This window comes from Panicum virgatum, chromosome 4K (assembly GCF_016808335.1).
Source record: "Panicum virgatum strain AP13 chromosome 4K, P.virgatum_v5, whole genome shotgun sequence".
Taxonomy (NCBI): Eukaryota; Viridiplantae; Streptophyta; class Magnoliopsida; order Poales; family Poaceae; genus Panicum; species Panicum virgatum.
Window position 1 is genome coordinate 47,928,015 of NC_053139.1, and position 19,278 is coordinate 47,947,292.

General features: G+C 47.8%; 2 protein-coding genes across 3 annotated transcripts; one reads left to right on the forward strand and one right to left on the reverse strand.

Annotated features, from left to right (window-relative positions):
• Window positions 1-139: 139 nt before the first annotated feature.
• LOC120704599 lies at window positions 140-12,361 on the reverse strand. The gene is made up of 18 exons (XM_039989054.1): window positions 11,299-12,361; window positions 11,103-11,174; window positions 10,815-11,019; window positions 10,641-10,725; window positions 10,444-10,542; window positions 10,273-10,354; window positions 10,123-10,182; window positions 9,960-10,012; window positions 9,718-9,884; window positions 3,529-3,739; window positions 2,857-2,914; window positions 2,626-2,682; window positions 2,306-2,548; window positions 1,788-1,852; window positions 1,653-1,709; window positions 1,459-1,552; window positions 929-1,069; window positions 140-831 (listed from the first exon to the last, which is right to left on the reverse strand). The coding sequence occupies exons 1-18, from the start codon at window positions 12,064-12,066 to the stop codon at window positions 739-741; spliced, it is 2,610 nt and encodes an 869-aa protein (XP_039844988.1). The 5' UTR covers window positions 12,067-12,361; the 3' UTR covers window positions 140-738.
• Window positions 12,362-13,953: 1,592 nt separating this feature from the next.
• LOC120704602 (signal peptide peptidase-like 5) lies at window positions 13,954-17,765 on the forward strand. Of its 2 annotated transcripts, none has more exons than XM_039989058.1 (14): window positions 13,954-14,296; window positions 14,502-14,660; window positions 14,764-14,875; window positions 15,032-15,151; window positions 15,329-15,480; window positions 15,566-15,748; window positions 15,975-16,009; window positions 16,118-16,274; window positions 16,406-16,459; window positions 16,573-16,665; window positions 16,749-16,891; window positions 16,962-17,032; window positions 17,127-17,210; window positions 17,328-17,765. In XM_039989058.1, the coding sequence occupies exons 1-14, from the start codon at window positions 14,168-14,170 to the stop codon at window positions 17,444-17,446; spliced, it is 1,611 nt and encodes a 536-aa protein (XP_039844992.1). In that variant the 5' UTR covers window positions 13,954-14,167; the 3' UTR covers window positions 17,447-17,765. The 2 variants fall into 2 exon arrangements, with proteins under 2 accessions (XP_039844992.1, XP_039844993.1); XM_039989059.1 differs by having other exon boundaries at window positions 17,305-17,703.
• The last annotated feature ends 1,513 nt before the right edge of the window (window positions 17,766-19,278 follow it).

Consider the following 19,278-nt stretch of genomic DNA (forward strand, 5'->3'; position numbering starts at 1 on the left):
TGTTGGAAAATAGAAAAAAAACAATACTCCATCTTTTGTTACAATACCTAAACTCCAAATCACCCTATTAATGTCATTTTTGTGATGCAAATTTCACTCATAAGTACATAATTTTGAAAACAAATCTAATGACACCAACTTTATATCACAAAAGTTAAATACTAATGATCAATAACTTATCATAATGAAACAAATACACTTTACATTCTTGGACACGGACTGACTGCACTACATTGCATCCACAAAGACGATCTATAACAACAGAGGCAGACAAACAAAGAGGAATCACATGTTCATGCTGTACATTGAATTTGAGACCTCCCCAATCCACCCCACTCCTAACAGCTACTATCACACAGCTAACTCCTATCACGACTCAAAAAGACATCAGCTGATACAACAGTCACCTCCACAGTTGCCATCTCAAACAAACACCACCTCAACAGGATACAACAGTCACCTCCACAGTTGCCATCTCAAGCAAACACCACCTCAACACTAGCACAACGACCCACAAATACGCATAACTTTGCCACCCAATAAGTTGCCTGAAATTCACTCAGCTTTGGCTTTGCCTTTGCTGCTCGTCCCTGGTTTAGGTATCTTACACAATCTCCGTCTTTGCCTTGACAACAGATAATCACCATGCTCAAAAACTTTTCACGTAAAAAGGGTTCAGGGTTCCCTTCCTATCAACCTCAGAAGCACGCACACAAAGAGATGTGTTTCTTAGCAGAACTAGCATTCCTGTTCTGGGAGGGGGACCAGCTTGTGCAGGTTTGATGTCCCCTGAAACACAGTTGTTCGCCCACCCTTGAGGTATTCACGCAGCTGCAGAACACAATAAAATTTACATAAGTACAACCTCAAGCTAATCCTTCGGTCTCACATACATGCTTGCAAGTTGGACCTAGGAACATATACAAACCTCATCCTGGCTTATCTTTGTGAACCCAAACCGCTCTGTCCAGATAGACTCAGCTTCCTCTGCAGCTGGTAGCACAAAATGTTTCACCTCCAAAGATGCCAAAAGTCGTTCAATGCAGGCAAAAAGCACTTGGAAATATCCCTGCTCAGTTCACAGAAGAAAAGAAAGATCAATGCTAGAATATGTCAAGTCTTGTCTCAACAACGACAAACAATTTGTAACAAGGAAAGCCCCAATTCTGCATTTACACTCAAATTTAATAATCCAACTACTAAAACTTGTTCCGAAGATCTAAAACATCCTGTATCATCAAAACCATCTTTCAAAGGCTAGCACACCTACTGCAGTTAGACCATTCTTGCTGTCCCTTATCCACAGGGGGCATTGGTGCAACTATGCATTGCAGGCTTGCATCAAATACATGATCTATGGAGCTGGTTTATTTCAGACTCCACACGCTCAAAATATTCATTCTTTATGTTCCAATTAAATCTTGAATTATAATACCATCCGATGCTTTACAAACTTACCAAGCCTTGGCTATCCCGACTTGTAGCAACCAACGGCAGCTCAGCAATTTCACTACCCATGACGCGGAAAAGACCGGCAGAAACTACAGTGTTGCTGCATCAACAAAATTAATTAGAGTAGCTCAACTAGAGACAATTGATTGGCAATATCATTTCATTTTCTGCCAGAACCAATCTAAGAAAAAAAAAATTACCGCATAGTCAACACAGCACAATACATTCCTGTGTAATCCTGATCCCTTGCGCTCCTCCTGGAAACAAGCATATATTATTTTCACAATTTTGATTTGCGTGTGATACAAGTAAACGAGGTAGACGCTAGACCGTACCCATAAACCATGGCTGGAATGAGGTCCCGTCCAGTTGTTATCTGGATAATGGGATCAAATGTTTCCTGCAGAAATGGAAATAGTATACTGAATCGATCAAAGGGTGCATCCCAGGTTTTGTAAATAAACAAAAATTTCTTTATGTCTGCTAAGCAGAATCTGTAATCATTTCCCGTACTGTAAGTTGAGCCTGAACTTGAATAATATCAGTTAGTGAAGTGAAGATGCTTTTATTCTGTCAGTTTTTTTTTCTTGTTGATTTATAGCTTAAACGTCAGGTTTGCAAGGTTATACATGAAATGGGGAGAGCATGTAAAACAAGATATCCACTATATTCACCTCCATTATCAAAAAGTGCACTCCGCACAACCCTGCGTAAGGATACTTTGTTTTTCTTAATACACTATATATTTGCAACATCCTGGTCATAAGTTATTGCAAGTTCTACCAAGTGTTAACAATCAACAGGCACCTGTCATAAAAAAATTAATATCCAGTATGAAGTGACAGAAACTCACATGAAAAATTGCAACTGCTTTGGAAAGCACCAATTTGCTGTCTTCTGAACTCTTATCCTTCAAAATTCTCCATCTAACATCAAGGTCAACATCCACATCTAAACCTTTTGCTTCTCGCTTCTTCTTAATAACATCTAGATCCATCGTATGGACAGGTTCACCTCCACGATTAAGTCTGTCTTGCAGTGTCCGGTTAATCCTCACACAGTCGGTGGAACAATACCATGCCCCCTCAGGCAATGCCTGCATTAGTTAATTATTAATATGGTGCTAAGTTTCTGCTACAAACTCTTCCAGATGTCTCAGGTTAGAAAACTCACTGTCAGATCGGCCATGTTATGTTCCTTGAGGCAACCAACGTGATATTCTCTACCGCACTGGTCAAAAAAGACATGAAGGACTTACTGTTACAAATTTACCACTGCTACCTTATAAAAAGCACAAGACAGAAACAGCAGGTTAACACTCTATATAGATCATGGAAGGACACTAGTATCAGCATTCACAGAGGTAAACCATGGTCTATAATTCTATATGATTGGTAAACGTACTTGGTCACAAAGCAGCACAGTCCGGGTACTGAATTTCTTTTTGCTGAAATCATGGAGCCTGCCAAAATAATTCAAACAGACAATGTCATTAAGCATATATAAATAACAAAACTGCATACTAAATCCGGGAGCAGATGTTATGGCACTTATGGTTCTGAAGAAATGCTACTGCACTCGGCAAAGTTGCCATTAAGCATTTTTTTTTGTAAAAGGTACTTCTCGCAGTCAAACTGGTTAGAGCATTGAACTTTGGGAGTTGTTGGGAGTCTCCCCCTGTGGTCGAGTCCTCTTTTTTTTATTTACTTATTTTTTTTACAAACCAATATACTTCATGCAGAATCCATAACAAGCACAACAACTAGAAATTATGAAGTAATGCTAACACAGAATTAACTAGGGTAGATAAAGCTTAAATAAAAATAACAAAATTAACATATGTGCAAAAGTAATCAGCGAGTTGGTAAGGGTTAAAGATATTAAGCATTCAGATATTGATCTCCCTTAGCTCAACCAGTATATAAAGCAAATACCAGTACTTGGTAAGAGGCAAATTTCCTCTGTTGGCCTAGGAAGGGAAGTCTGAAAGCACAGAGTTTATGAAAGCATAAAAGAAAAGCAAGCCAGAGTGAATATACAAGCACCATGAGTCCATGACTATGGACGAACACTTACTTGCATAGTGCACAACCACCAAATCCAGTTTCGAGTGATGTAGCGATGCGTATTGACCGTGTGAATATTTCTTCCAAGGGGTCAGCTCCCTCAATCCTCCCAGCAGCTATTGCATTGTTGTTAAATGCCAAACAACTTTCCCTCTGTTGTCTATTCTCACAATATCGGCAACACCAAGTTCCCTTTGGGGTAGCAAACAAGCCAACACATTCTGCAATAGATGGATAGGGAGGAAATACAGCATAACAGTAATGAGAATCCACCAGTGCAGCTCTGTTCAAAGGGGTTCACTAAAAGGAATATATGAAACATAATTCTTGATTTCACTAGATGTTAGAAATAAGAACTGCAAGATGGCAATAAAAAACAGTTGAACATGAGTGAAAAAAAAGCAGCATTGCAATTCAAAGAAAAAGATTATACAACAGGAATCCCCATGTAGACTGAAAGAGAATATGGCTGGGAATTGTAGATGTATTCCAAGGGGCAATAGCCAGTTACGTATATAGGCAAGGAACCCTAATGGTTTATAGAAACACCACCAATCAAGGGATCCTTGCCTTGTACATGAAGGAAGCACCGGATGCACCTAACCTAGGGCCGGCACACACATCCAGGATGGATGGTGCGGCCAGGCGCCATGGGCCCTGACAGGCCAAACCAAGCACAGCCCACATGGGCATACATAATCCTCTAACACGCCTCCGCAGTCTGATCGGCAGCACCGCAAACGTTCAGACTGGACCTGAACTCAGCGAAGATCGACGAAGGGAGGCCCTTGGTGAAGATGTCGGCATATTGTGACGTGGTTGGCACATGAAGAACACGAACATCACCAGTGGCAACCCGCTCGCGAACGAAGTGGAGGTCGATCTCAATGTGCTTGGTGCGCTGATGTTGGATGGGGTTGGAGGACATGTACACGGAGCTGATGTTGTCACAATAGACCAGGACGGCTCGACGGAGAGGAGCGTGAAGTTCCTGGAGAAGCTGGCGCAGCCAAGAAGCCTCTGCAACAGCATTGGCAACAACGCGATACTCGGCTTCTGCACTGGAGCGAGAAACAGTCTGCTGCCTCTTAAAAGACCAGGAGACCAGATTGTCACCGAGGAACACAGCAAAGCCCGAGGTAGACTTGCGCGTGTTAGGACAACCAGCCCAATCAGCATCAGAGTAGACAACCAGCTCAGTAGACGAAGAAGGCCGGAGAAGTAGCCCAAGGTGAAGAGTGCCCCGTATGTAGCGCAGGATCCGCTTGAGCGCAGCAAGATGAGGCTCTCGGGGATCATGCATGTACAAGCAGACCTGCTGAACATCATATGCAATGTCCGGTCTGGTGAAAGTCAGATACTGTAATGCTCTAGCAAGACTCCGAAAATCAGTCGCATCCTGAACAGGAACACCATCAGCAGAAAGCTTCGAGTTGCAGTCGACTGGAGTAGAAACAGGCTTGCAGTCAGCCATGCCCGCCCGATTGAGGATATCAATCATGTACTGGCGCTGAGAGAGAAACAGACCATCACCGCAACGCTGAACCTCCATGCCCAAGAAGTGATGAAGCTCACCCAGGTCCTTCATTGCAAACTCTTGCTGAAGGGCTCCAATGGTGCGGCGAAGTAACCCAACAGAAGACGCTGTCAGGACAATGTCATCTACATAAAGGAGTAGGTAGACAGTATCTGTCCCACGCCGGTAGATGAACAGTGAAGTATCGGCCTTAGCTTCAACAAATCCCAAACTGAGGAGGTGTGTGGCGAAGCGGCTGTACCAGGCACGGGGCGCCTGCTTGAGTCCATACAATGACTTGTTCAGGCGGCAGACAAACTCTAGATGAGCAGGATCCTCAAAACCGGCGGGCTGAGCGCAGTACACAGTCTCAGACAGAGTCCCATGAAGAAAAGCATTCTTCACGTCGAGCTGATGGATAGGCCAGTGATGAGAGAGAGCTAGCGACAGAACAGTGCGAACAGTGGCAGGCTTCACAACTGGACTGAAAGTCTCATCAAAATCAACACCGGGGCGCTGAGAAAAACCACGAAGAACCCATCTGGCCTTGTAACGCTCGAGAGAGCCATCAGCCTGAAACTTGTGTTTGAAGATCCATTTACCAGTGACGATGTTGGCTTGTGGCGGGCGCGGGACCAGCTCCCAAGTGGAGTTCTGCTGCAAAGCACGGAACTCCTCCATAGCAGCCCGCCAATTTGGGTCGGCAAGGGCGCTGCGGTAGGTCGTCGGAACTGGTGACAATGGAGCAGCATGAAGAAGCGGCCGTGGTGGCATCCAGAAGCCACTCTTCGCGCGAGTGCGCATGGCGTGGTCGTTGACCACCGGTGTCCTCGGAGCAGCGCCCTTAGGTAAGGGCGGCGAGGACTAGGCGCTCGGCAGGGACGCGAAGCCTGGCGGAACGCGGAGGGCACGCCTGGTGTAGACATGCTGAATGTCCCGCAAGGGGGGCACCCAGGCGCCCCCAGCTGTATGGGACGGAGTCGAGTCGCCAGAGGCCGCGCGGGGCGACGCAGCATCGGGTGCCGCGCGTGGCGGCGCGCTGGGCGACGATGCCGCGCGTGACGCGCTGGCGGGCGTAGATGACTGGGGAGGACTGCGCTCGGCGTGCAACGGGCTCGAGCCAGCACAGCGGGGAGGTGTACCTGCAACCACAGGGGGTTGTGACGGTCCAACAGGAGCCGGCACAGAGTCAGTGCTATCCAGGAACTCAAAGGCCGCCGGGGAGATAGGCTGGGGGTGCTGCTCAGCGAATGGGAAGAAGGCCTCATCGAAGATGACATGGCGAGAGATGATGATCTTGTTCGTGGCAAGATCAAGACAGCGATAGCCTTTGTGATGAGCGGAATATCCCAGAAAGACGCACAAGGCTGAGCGAGGAGCTAGCTTGTGAGGGGCGGTGGCGGAGAGGTTGGGATAACATGTACATCCGAAAACACGCAGATGATCGTAGGACGGCGTATTGCCGAAAAGGATGAAGTGCGGTGTTGCAGAGTCGAGTGTTTTGGTGGGTAGCAGGTTGAGGAGGTGGGTAGCTGTGGAGGGAGCTTCCACCCAGAAGGACGGAGGTGCAGACGCCTGGAATAGAAGGGAGCGAACAACATTATTAGTAGAGCGAATAATGCGTTCAGCTTTACCATTCTGGGCGGAGGTGTAGGGGCAGGACATGCGCAAGTGGACGCCGTGCGTCAAGAAGAACGTGCGGGCGCTGGAGTTGTCAAACTCTTTGCCGTCGTCGCACTGGATTGCCTTGACGGTGACGCCGAACTGGGTTTGCACATGAGCGAAAAAGTGAGTGAGGGTGGCATACGTGTCAGACTTGAGACGTAAAGGAAAAGTCCACAGATAGTGCGAGCAATCATCGAGAATGACAAGATAATATTTAAAACCCGACACTGACAACTGGAGAGGTCCATAAATCACAGTGTATTAGATCAAAATTATTAGCCGCACGAGACGACGATGCACTAAAAGGGAGGCGAACATGGCGCCCAAGCTGACACGCATGACAAAGGGAAGACCCGCCATCGCTGGAACACGCCAGAAGGATGGAAGCGAGCTTACTGAAGGTGTCGCGACCTGGATGACCGAGGCAACGGTGCCAGAGGGAGGTGGTGGAGGTGGTGACCAGGGAGTGAGCGGCTGCCGGAAGGTGCAGCGGGTAGAGCGGCCCGGAGCTATTGCACACGATCACTTTCCTGGACAGGAGATCCTTCACAGAACAACCAGAAGGGTCAAACTCCACAGAACAGTTATCGGAAGTGAACTGACGAACAGAAATAAGATTCTTAATAAGTGGAGGTGAAACCATAACATTATTAAGATGTAAGGATCTGTGTAGGTCAGTTGAGCCAGTTGCAGTGACAGGCAGAAGAGAACCATTACCGACAACAATAGAGGGAGTGGAAGACTGGGGTGGTAGGGAGTGAGACAGGGCTGTCACATGAGGGGTCATATGAGAGGAGGCACCTGAATCAAAATACCACTCTGTGTTCTGTGGCGGGTTGAGTGTCATGGTGCTGAACGTCGAGGCGAGCGATTGCTGGTCCCATGAAGGGAGACCGGTGAGCGGGTTGTAATAACCCGGTGCTGGTGCAGTCCACTGTCCGGCAGGCGCGGTGGGGGTCGGTGGAGGAGCCGACTGCTGCGCGGTCAGCAGGGCCTGCTGGTAGGCGAGCAAGGCCTGCTGTTGCTGCTGAGCCTGCTGCGGAGGACGAGCTTGGGGAGGGCGTGGGCCTGGCCACATCTGGATGGACCCGGACCACGAGTTCCAGTATGTTGGCCAGGGCGCAGGCTGCTGCCCCCCCTTAGCGCCACCGGCAGGCTGCTGGGAGGTGGCGGCGTCCTTCTTGTTCCCACCGCCGCCGCGCTTGCTGCGGCGGCTCTTGGAGGGCTTCGCCTGAGCGCCCCTGGAGCCAGAGCCGCCGCCGCCCTTGGAGTTGCTGGTGCCGCCAGCAGGAAAGGGCGCGGCTGTCTGCGTGGCGACGAGGGCTGTCGGAGTCGCAGCCTGATGCGCGAAGGTGAGCTCCTCCAAGCGCAAGGCCTCCTTTGCCTTGAGGAAGGAGGGGAAGGGCTGACTACGCCGAAGATGGAGGCCGATGTTGACGAAGCGCTCGTTGAGGCTGCGGATGAGGTTGAGGACGAGGGTCCGATCTGAAATGACCTCGCCGAGGGCGCCAAGGTCAGAGGCCATCCGCTGGAGCCGCCTGCAGTAATCTGTAATGGACAGATCACCTTGAGATAAGCCGCGGAATTCGGCGTCGAGGTAGAGGGCGCGCGTCTCGCGGTTGCCGAGGAACTGTGTTTCCACAGCGAGCCAGGCATCGCGCGCGGAGATGGCGCCTGCGGAGATCGTCGGAGACGGAGCCAAGGATCCAGGACTTCACGACGCAGTCCATGCGTGCCCACTCGGGTTGGGCAGCAGCAAGGGGAGCGTCGGAGAGGACGTGGTCGCGAAGAGAGAACTTGCGGACGACGAGGAGGAACTGGTCCCTCCAGCGAGCGTAGCTGCCGGAGACGTCGAGGACGACGGGGATCAGACTCCTGATGTTCTGGACTGCCACCGCCTGCGCGTGAAGATTGACGATGGCCGCGGCTTCGTGGAGCAGCAGGGCTTGATGGAGATCGCGCGAATCAGGAGGGGGGGCGTCATGGGCGTCCCCGTCGGCGTCCTCATCGGCGGAGGGGAGGGCGGCGTCGCGCTCACGCTCGGCGCGCGCTAGGGCGTCGCGTGCGCGAGCAACGGCGGCGTCGCGCTCCTTGGCCGCCGCGGCGGCTTCGGCCTCGACCTCGGCGGCGCGGGCTAGGGCAGCCACGCGCGCCGCCCGGCGCTGCTCCTTGGCCTCGGCAGCGGCGGCAGCAGCCTTGGCGGCGTCGGCCTTGGCGGCCTCTGCTTCAGCGGCGGCGGTGGCAGAGGGGTTAGGAGATCCGGCCATGGGTATAGGGTGGTGGCGCGACACGGCACGGTAGAGAGCCGGCGCACAGGAGGGGAGGGTGGACACGGCACGGCGGGACGCCGGTGCGTGGGCGCTGCACGGCAAGGGCCGGAACGCTAGGGCAGCGGAAGGTGAATCGGGGAGAAAACCCGGACTCGTGATACCATGAAAGAGAATATGGCTAGGAATTGTAGATGTATTCCAAGGGGCAATAGCCAGTTACATATATAGGCAAGGAACCCTAATGGTTTATAGAAACACCACCAATCAAGGGATCCTTGCCTTGTACATGAAGGAAGCACCGGATGCACCTAACCTAGGGCCGGCACACACATCCAGGATGGATGGTGCGGCCAGGCGCCATGGGCCCTGACAGGCCAAACCAAGCACAGCCCACATGGGCATACATAATCCTCTAACATAGACTACAAATCGAGCATAGTGTTACAACATAATTTAGGTAGATTTTGGAAGGTCTGACACATGGATTTTCAAGCATCAGTACAACATCTGTAGACAGTAAATTTAGCCTTCCACTATAAAAAATATTATTGAGTTGCATGCACCAACCAATTCAACCCAAAAGCTTAGCTGATGGGAAGAGGTGAGCAGTTCACTTATACTTAACACTTCCACGTGCAGGCTCCCTCAGGCCTCAAACGTGGAAATAGGAGTCGGCTGCAATTATTTTATTTAATCATGTCCACCAGGATTCAAAGCCGAGACCTCTGGGTATGCATAATGTCATTACCTCTGTGAAAAGCTCTTGGACAGGTATCACAAAGGAGAAGCTGACCACCATCTGAACAAATGCTGCACAAGTCATCACTTTGTCTGTTTGATATCTTTTGACCTTTTGAGAGTGAAATTGACAGCTCATGCAGCGAAACACCATTCGACATATATATGTTGTGGTACCTATAAGTGTATTTGTGGAAGGGATTAGAGTTTGGATTGTACCCTTGCAAAAATAAACTGCACGAATATACTCACGGTTTGCGTCGAGCAGCTCGACCAGCATGGGCTTCAAATTGTGAAGGACTAACCTGTCCATTGAATTAAATGAATTCGAGATTTAGACTGGGCTTGATTATAGTTGAGTTGTTACGTGCCATTAAATTTCAACATGTATCTAATGAAAGGGGCTACAACTTACCACTGTGTTGCAACAATGACAGTAGATCCCAAGTTCCTTTATATATCCATCTAGTAACCTCTAGAAAGTTGTCACTACAAATGTTAATAACAAAATAACATTTGCACTGGCCGAAAACAGTAAGTTGCGAGACAAAAATAAGAAAATGACCTTTCCGCCAACATAATAGCCGACATCAGTACCCTCTGGTAAAACACCACTCATGAAAACCACCTTATGCAATCCCTTATCCCTATTTTTTGTCATAAAATAGCAAATTGGGGATTATGAGGTGTGAATAACTCAAGGAAAAGGATGTTTATCATAATTGAGAATACCTACTTTCTTGTAAGTCTTCCTACACTCACAGACTTTGCTCCTGGGGATGTACTTTTATAACCCTTGGCAGATGAAGTCAAACCACGTGCAATTTTTGGTGACCTAAATGAAAGTAGGGCAACAACCAATGATTTGGAACCCCATGCAAATATATTTGATGTGATAAAAAATGGAATGGGCACATCTATTACAAAGATTACCTGGTACTATTCTTAGCTCCCTTGGACTCAAGACATGAATCACAAAACAAAGCAAATTTCCCACTGCAGAGTGTGCTGAATGAACCTGAAATATTAGATATGGATCAATATTTGAGAAATTAAAAAACCGAGCTTGGCGAGATAGGTAGGGATGAGAGGAGAAACCACACCCACTTTTGCAGGTTTGGCATCTGAATGTTCTCTTCTGAGGTGCTGGGCCTATCGCCATCCGTATTGCTGACTCCAACATGTCTAAGGTAGCATTTGCGCATGCCCTCAACACATGATGCAGATTATTTCCATTTTCCAGGAAAATGTAGTCGGATGGGTGCTTTTTGGTACTGCCAGCATGCACCTCGAAATAGTAAGGTGAAACAACCTGTGATTCAAAGGCACATTGGCTGAACCCTCAAAAGTTGGGATAGAAAGGTGGTGATTTTGAGAAGAGGAGAGAAAACTCACCTTTCGGCCTTTGCACGAAGAGCAAGCGCACAATATGCCGGCGCGCTTGATAACTCCCCGGAGTACTGCCCGCTGAAATAAGACCAGAAACAGATCCCTGGTCAAAATTACAGCAACCATGAAACTATATAACCACAAAAGGGTTCAGCATTGGGTGGGTAAACAGAGAGAGAGAGAGAGAGGAGAGCATATGTACCTTGCCTTTCCTCATGATGTACTTGACGGGCTGGCCTTCGAGCAGGCCGGTGGCCAGAAGCTGCCTGAGGTTGGTGGGGATCTTGTTTGTATTCCGCTTGTTGCTGCTGATACTTGTGGTGGCGTTGGGTGGTGGCGAGGAGGAGGCATTGCTGGCGGTGGTGGTACCTGAGAGGTCGTCGTCGTTGCTGTCCTTCTCCTTGAGTAAGAGTGATCTAGTGAAGCGCCGAAGCGATGGACCGGGCCTGTCGTCCTCGTCTTCCTCCGGCGGTTCGGGCTTGGGCTTGAGTGGAGTGGCATTGTGAGGAGGAGGAGGAGGAGCGGCGGTAGGAGGGGGAGGTTTGTGGTGGAGCATGGAGCGCGTGATCCGCCTAGGCGGCGACTCCGGCGGGATGATGATGATGGTGCTGGGATCCGCTTCGGCGTCGGGCTGCGGCTGTGGGGGTGGAGTCGACAGCGGCGGCGGCTGAGGGCTGGTGGGGTCAGCAGCCATCAAGGCGAGCACGGGGCCTTGGGGAGGAGGGGGAGGATCTGGAGGGCGCCGGCGCTTGGCCTCGGAGAAGTTGGGGTCGGAAGCGGGCGATGAGGTGAGGGTGCGGGACGAGCGGCGGGTGCGGCCGAGGGGCGCGGAGAGGGCGGCCTGGGAGGCGATGGCGAAGGCGAATTCGCGCTTGAGACCGGCGCGGACGCCGGAGCGCAGAACGAAGGAGTTGGCGGCGCCGTCAGGCTCGTCCTCCATGGTGGATGTGGATCCCTCCGCCGTCGTCATCCTCAATTCATTCGGCAAGAACCGGATTGGATCGAGAGAGCATGGCACCCCCCCTCACCCCTGGGAGAAGCGGATTCCGATCTTTTTTTTGCTCCGATCGATCGATCCCCTTACTTATTGATTGATGGATGATTACCCCCCTCTCTCTCTCTCTCTAACTGCAAGTCTGCAACGGGTGGGATGGGGAGCAGAGGACCAGGACTGAGGAGGAGGAGGAGGAGGGGCCGTCAGAATTGGAATTGGGATTTGGGATTTTCCGGTCGACGGGACAGACAAGAGCTGCTGCACTGCAATCTCTAATAACTACTGGCTGGCTGCTACAGTGATTGACATGCTTGCTCGTGCTCACCAGTTACCATTGCCCATGGAATTTTACGTTCTGGTCCTTCTTCACAGTAGAATTTACGTTCAGATCTCCAGGACCAAGCCATGTGATATGATAGAAAAAAGGGATCCCTAGAAAAAAAAAGGCATGTGATGTGAGGTTGCCCAAGTAGTCCAACACATTACACATGTAAGTTTTTCCGGACCAAAGTTAGAGAAGTATTACGATGGACGACTAGCTAGCTCATACCTACATGGAGGAGAGAGAAGCAAAAAAGAGAAGAAAATGGATGTTTGGCGAGACGCTCGCTCCGGCCGGCGAAGAAGTGTTGCGCCTACGACTATTGACTGAGCAGCGAGCCAACAGCTTGGCCCGCCACAATCACGTGCACGTTTCCACCGGGAGATGCAAGCAGTCGCCGAAACCATTATCCTTGCTCTTAGTTAGGGATGACAATGAGTACCCGAAATTTGAAATCTGATGAATTTTTACTCTATTAGGGTATTAATTTAGGTCAACTTTTATTCCTATGGATTTATTAATAGGCACAGTCTTATCCATTGGGTTTATGGACACGAGTTTGTTCCTACAGTACCCGAACCCGCAAACTCGTAGATTTTTTTTTTGCGAAACACAGTACAGACACAGACGAGACGCTCACAAATGCACACACACTCACCCTATTACAAAATACACGCACGAAATCCTACCCCTATGAGCATCTCCGAGAGACTGAGCCAGCAGATCCTTGAGACTGACGAAGTCACCACTTACGTCTTGCTATCGATGGGCACATCGCTTACCACTAAAAGAGTAGCACCGGTTAAATCCTGAAATAAATTCAGAAAAATACAAGCACCCGTGCTACGTTGAGGACTTGAACTTTGGTGGACAGATTCCACTACAAGAAATCTTACTAGCTGAACTACGCTCAACACGATCCAACATAATGCAGTTGTCATTTATTTTGTGAATTTATAACAAATTTAACGTCCCATTCCTTCACTTCTTAATTTGGTGAACCCTTAATGTTTTGCAGTTGTGGTGTTTGTACATTCATATGATGAATTTGTGACTTTTGTGTTGTGTTATGATCATTTAAATATAGAACTTGTTATTTATATTTTTTTATTTGTACTTTTAATGAACTATAGATTTCTTGCTCATCATGTATTTCTATACGCTATAATAATATTAACTATATTAAACATGTTGATCATGATAAAAATTTTGTACAGTAAAATGTAGACCCACGGATGAATCATGGGCGTCCATTACCGATGGGTTTGGACAAAATTCTAAACTTTTCACGGGTATGAGTTTTTTAATGGGTTTAGATATTTTCTATGAGTTTGAGTTTGGGATGGCAGGGTTAGACCAGTAGCCATCTCTAGCCAGCGCATAGAAACTAGTTAGATTAGCAACAAACAGAGGGGGAGTCCAGCTATTAGCCTAATCTTTCAGGGGCGTCGCCCTTTAGTGATGGCCTGATGGGGGACAAGAATAATAATAATAAATAAATAAAAACAAGAATAAAATCAGCGTCTGCCACGGCGATCGCGAGTGGGCCGCAGCAACCCGACCCAAACCCAAGTACCCAACCCAAGCGAGTCAGCACAGTCAACAACCCACCATCCCCGCCCCGCCCGACCCTTGCGATTCCCCTCCGCCACCCACCTCCCAGCTCGCCGTCGTCCGGCCCCCATCCCCCGCCCCCCCCCCCCCTCCGGTGCCACCGAGGTGAAGGGGTGGGCTCGCTCAGGTCTCAGGTGCAAGATGGCCGCCGCGGCGGTCCTGGCGCTGCTGATGGTGTCGGCGCTGGCGGGGGCCGCGGCCGGCGGTGACATCGTCCACCACGACGACGAGGCACCCAAGATCCCCGGATGCAACAACGACTTCATCCTGGTAACAAGCTGAGCAGATGCCCACCTCAGTTTACCTTTCCATTTAGCCCCCGAATCGAATCCCCCCAACTGGAGGAACCATACTGAAATATCATAGCTTATAGTTAGTTCGTAGTATTACTTATAGTACAAGATACTAGAGATCACCGCCTGCCCTTTTCATCACCTGTTATATTATTATATATCTCCTGTGCTAATCTTGTAAGGTAAAAGTGCAAAGCTGGGTCAACGGCAAGGAGGGTGATGAATTTGTTGGAGTTGGTGCTCGCTTTGGCCCCAAAATTGTCTCCAAGGAGAAGCACGCAAACCGAACTAAACTCACGCTGGCAGACCCTATTGAGTGCTGCTCTCCTCCAAAAGACAAGGTTTTATCTTCTGAAACTTCAAGTCGCACTTACTATTTGTCCGTATTTCAAACCCAACTTCTGTACCCCAGTGGTTAAATTAAATGCTCCATTCTTGTTCTAGGTTTCTGGGGATATTCTTTTAGTTCAAAGGGGCAAGTGCAAATTCACAAAGAAAGCAAAGTTTGCTGAAGCTACCGGTGCTTCTGCCATAGTAATCATAAACCATGTCCACGGTGTGTAGTTTCCCTATTTATGACTTGTAATATTTTTCATATGAACCTAGCAAACAACACATTCTGTTACGTTGTTAGGATATTAAAATGGACACCATGTATCACTACTCGACGAATGTTTTATTTCACTTATTCTATCATGCATTTACCCTGCAGAATTGTACAAGATGGTCTGTGAAAGGAATGAGACAGATCTTGACATACATATACCTGCAGTTCTTCTACCAAAAGATGCAGGTTCTGCTTTACACACACTTCTTACAAACGGTAACGCAGGTAAACTGTTAGCTCGCATGGTCGTCAACATTTCAATTTTCATATGGGAACATAAGGGTGTAGTATTAGCTATTGTTATCTAGACTTTCTTTCAGCTTTATATGGACTTGCATTTTGGTTATCTGTTCTATCTGAAGTAGCTCACTGAGTACTGATGTGTCCTTGTCTTTTCCTTAGTTTCTGTGCAGCTGTACTCTCCAGACCGTCCTGTAGTTGATACTGCAGAGGTATTTCTATGGCTCATGGCTGTCGGTACAGTCCTCGGTGCTTCATACTGGTCTGCATGGAGTGCTAGAGAAGCAGTTATTGAACAAGAGAAGCTCCTGAAGGTTCTGATCTCCATGCCATGACACTTGCTCCAATGTAGCATCAGCTTAAAATGTACTGACAAATGCACTTATTGTTATTGTTAAGGATGGCCATGAAGGCCTACTGAATGTTGAGGCTGGAGGTTCTAGTGGCATGGTAGATATCAATGTGGTATCAGCGATAATGTTTGTGGTGGTTGCGTCATGCTTCTTAATTATGCTCTACAAACTCATGTCTTACTGGTTTGTGGAGCTACTGGTGGTAATCTTCTGCATCGGCGGTGTAGAGGTGCAATTCTATCTCACTATCGGTCACCTTTCAGAAACATAATTACGAATTGCAAGTTTTAATGATATTAGCTGCTGGTACAAGTACCTTGAAATGACCTAACATGATAGTGCGCTATTACTTCACTGATCCTACGCTGTTCTCCAGTTGATTGCTACACAGACTGTTGTTGTAGTTAGTCCTTTGCTGCTTTTCCTTTCTTGAACTACAGCCTTTGTTTATGCAGGGTTTGCAAACATGCTTGGTTGCTCTGTTATCAAGGTACAATGGATTCTGTTTGAATCAAGCATTATGTTCAAGAACCTCTTCTAGAAACCTGATTTTCCCCCTAAGAATTACTTATATTGACTCAATTCTGGAACCTTTCAGATGGTTCAAGCCTGCTGCAGAATCTTTTGTGAAAGTACCTTTCATTGGAGCTGTTTCACATCTTACTCTGGCAGTTTGTCCATTTTGCATTGCATTTGCTGTTGTATGGGCTGTTTTCCGCCAACTTCCGTATGCTTGGATTGGGCAAGATATTCTTGTGAGTATCTCTGCCTGTAGCATTTGATAACACCCCCCCCCCCCACACCCACCCACCCAAAAAAAGAGAGTAAAAAATAAATAAATATGTAGTTGGTAATATCAACTGATTCCAAATTCTGTACTTATCAGGGTATCACACTGATAGTTACAGTCATCCAAATTGTCAGAGTACCCAACCTCAAGGTAATCAAATAGCTCTCGATTTTTCTTACTTTCTGCTTGCTGTTGACCTTTGCCAAGGGTTTTGTTGGTAACTGTTGAGGAATCTGTTTTGTTTTCCTTCTGGCCATGATCAGGTGGGTTCAGTTCTTCTCAGTTGTGCCTTCCTGTATGACATCTTCTGGGTGTTCGTCTCCAAGAGGTGGTTTCATGAGAGTGTGATGATTGTGGTAAGTATTGTGAAAGGATGTTCTAAGTTTAGCAGTGATAGTGTCCTGACTTTGTGGTTGCACATGCCGGGATCTTCTGATAGGTTGCACGTGGTGATAAGACTGACGAGGATGGCGTGCCCATGTTGCTAAAAATTCCACGAATGTTTGATCCTTGGGGTGGGTACAGCATCATTGGCTTTGGTGATATCCTTCTTCCTGGGCTGGTAGTTGCTTTCGCACTAAGGTAAGTCTAGCCTGCAAAGCACATGTGTCTTTTCTTTGAATTCAAGCGGTTAATTTTATTTGTTGTTCAGATACGATTTTGTTGCAAAGAAGGGCCTTCAGTCTGGTTACTTTTTGTGGTCAATGGTGGCCTATGGTTCCGGTAAGTTTGTGTCCATGCAGTGGGCCGAAGGCTGAACCATGATTTCCTTTTTTCGTGGACTAATTGGCTATTTCTTCTGTGGCCATGTGGTCAGGACTTCTGATCACATATGTTGCACTGAACCTGATGGATGGGCATGGCCAACCTGCCCTTCTGTACATTGTGCCCTTCACACTCGGTAATGAAGATGGCTTGAGACTATGCAGTGGATGCATATCTATATATGGAGATTATGAATGACCAAGCAGGGCCTATTGCATGCCATGATGCAGATGTGTGTATCTTGTTGGTGCAGGAACGTTGATCGCGCTCGGGTGGAAGAGAGGAGAGCTGCAGAACCTGTGGATGAGGGGACAGCCTGAGAGAGTGTGCACGCATATGCATATCCCGCTGCTGCCTGCGAGCCCAAAATAACGAGTGCGTGGCCGGGGTAGGCACTTGAACCAGAATGCACGCTGCGTCGACATCCTGCTAATAGGTTAATAACTAGTAGTGATTAAATATATTGCCCAGCAATATTGACGCGTGTATTTGATCGAGACACTTTACTGATGTACGTATATGTATATGTATCCTTATGAATTTTTAGTTCATCATGCCTGTGTGATGGACAAAAAATCACTTTGCTCCATCTTGTCATGTCAAATATATATAGCTAGGAATAGAATCAATCAGTGTAGTGTCACTAACTACTACTACTACTACTACAGCAATTAAAGGATCAATTCGGATCCCTCGATCTTGCTTTATCATTAAGAGTCTGCAGCTAGCAGGCAGTGCGCGTACTGACTGACTGATGCCTGCATGGCTGGGGGGGGGGGGGGGGGGGGGGGGGGGGTAGACCCTGTTTTTTTCTGGAATTTTTTTATCCCTATCACATCAAAAAGAATCTTACTATTTTAGAGTATTGAATAAAATTTGTTTATAATTTTTTTTAGAGCTGAGTGCTAATTCACGAGACGAATCTAGCTTAATTAATTCATATTTGCTATAGTAATGCTATAGTAATCATTCGCTAAACACGGATTAGTATACCTCATTAGATTCATCTCGTAGTTTAGTTCCAGAGTTTTGCAGTTAGTAGTTTTATAATTAACTTTTATTTAATACTTCTAAATACTAAGATTCTCTTTGATGTGATATAGACTAAAGTTTAGCCTCTGAAACCAAACAACCCCTTAGTTTATAAAATTAATTGGATATATGCCATTATAATTATCCCATTTTTGAAGAACACCATTACTATTCGCAAAACTTCCCCAGCGCCATTATAATTCTGCGCTTGTTTGAAGGATGCCACTGCGTACGTTTGACACAACTCGGGGCCACTTGCAGGCGTATTGGACTGTGGTGTATTTTCGTATGGACTCCTTTACCCTTCCCTGAAAGGATAAGCCAGCGCCAACAGTCCATTCGCTCGCCCCCATCCTCGTTCGGTCGTTCCCCTCTTGCTTCTCCTTTCCCAATCCCTAACCCTAGAACACCGGCGACCGTCCTGTCCCCGTCCTCTGCCCATTGGTCGCCGGCGACCGCGCTCTCCTTCCATCACCGGCACCTTGGTCGCCTTGGGAGATGGCCAGCGGCGCATCGTCCAGCAGGTCCCAGTGTGGTGACCTCCCTAGGATCTGCTGCCCCAAGGGCAACCTCATGGTGATAAGATGCAGAAGCAAGACCAATGATGTGTATTACAAGTGCCCTAACCACTTTTCGGTACGTTGGTTGCCTGGCTCTTGTTAGATTTCAGTTGTCTGTGTTTCTTGGTTTGAGCGAGCTTTCAGTTGTTGTCGCAGAATGATAGCAGCAAGTGTCCATACTACTGGTTTGAGGTGGCCTATGTGGAGTACCTACGCTCTAATCACCCTGAATTGATGAATCCGGTTCCTACAGAAGAAGTGAAATCGGTTGCAGGTGAGGTCAATGGCGACCTGAAGCTCCAGATTTGTGACTTGAAGCTGTAGATGTGTGAGTTGAAGGCCCAGCTTGGTCAAATGATGGTCAAGATGATGGAAGGCAAGGAAGAGATCAAGCAAGAGATTGCAAAGGGAAACAAGTCCCCAGCAGTGTTTACTTGTAACATTTGTTAGGCTAGCTATTAGTTTAGTTGGCATTGTAATGGCCAATGGCCAAGGGTTTAGGTTTGGTCATGTAATTTAAGTAGTTGCTATCTAAATTCTGAACCCTTATCTCTGAATGGGTTTGACATGTAATGGTTTATCAATGAATGGATGTGGCTGTTATGACATGCT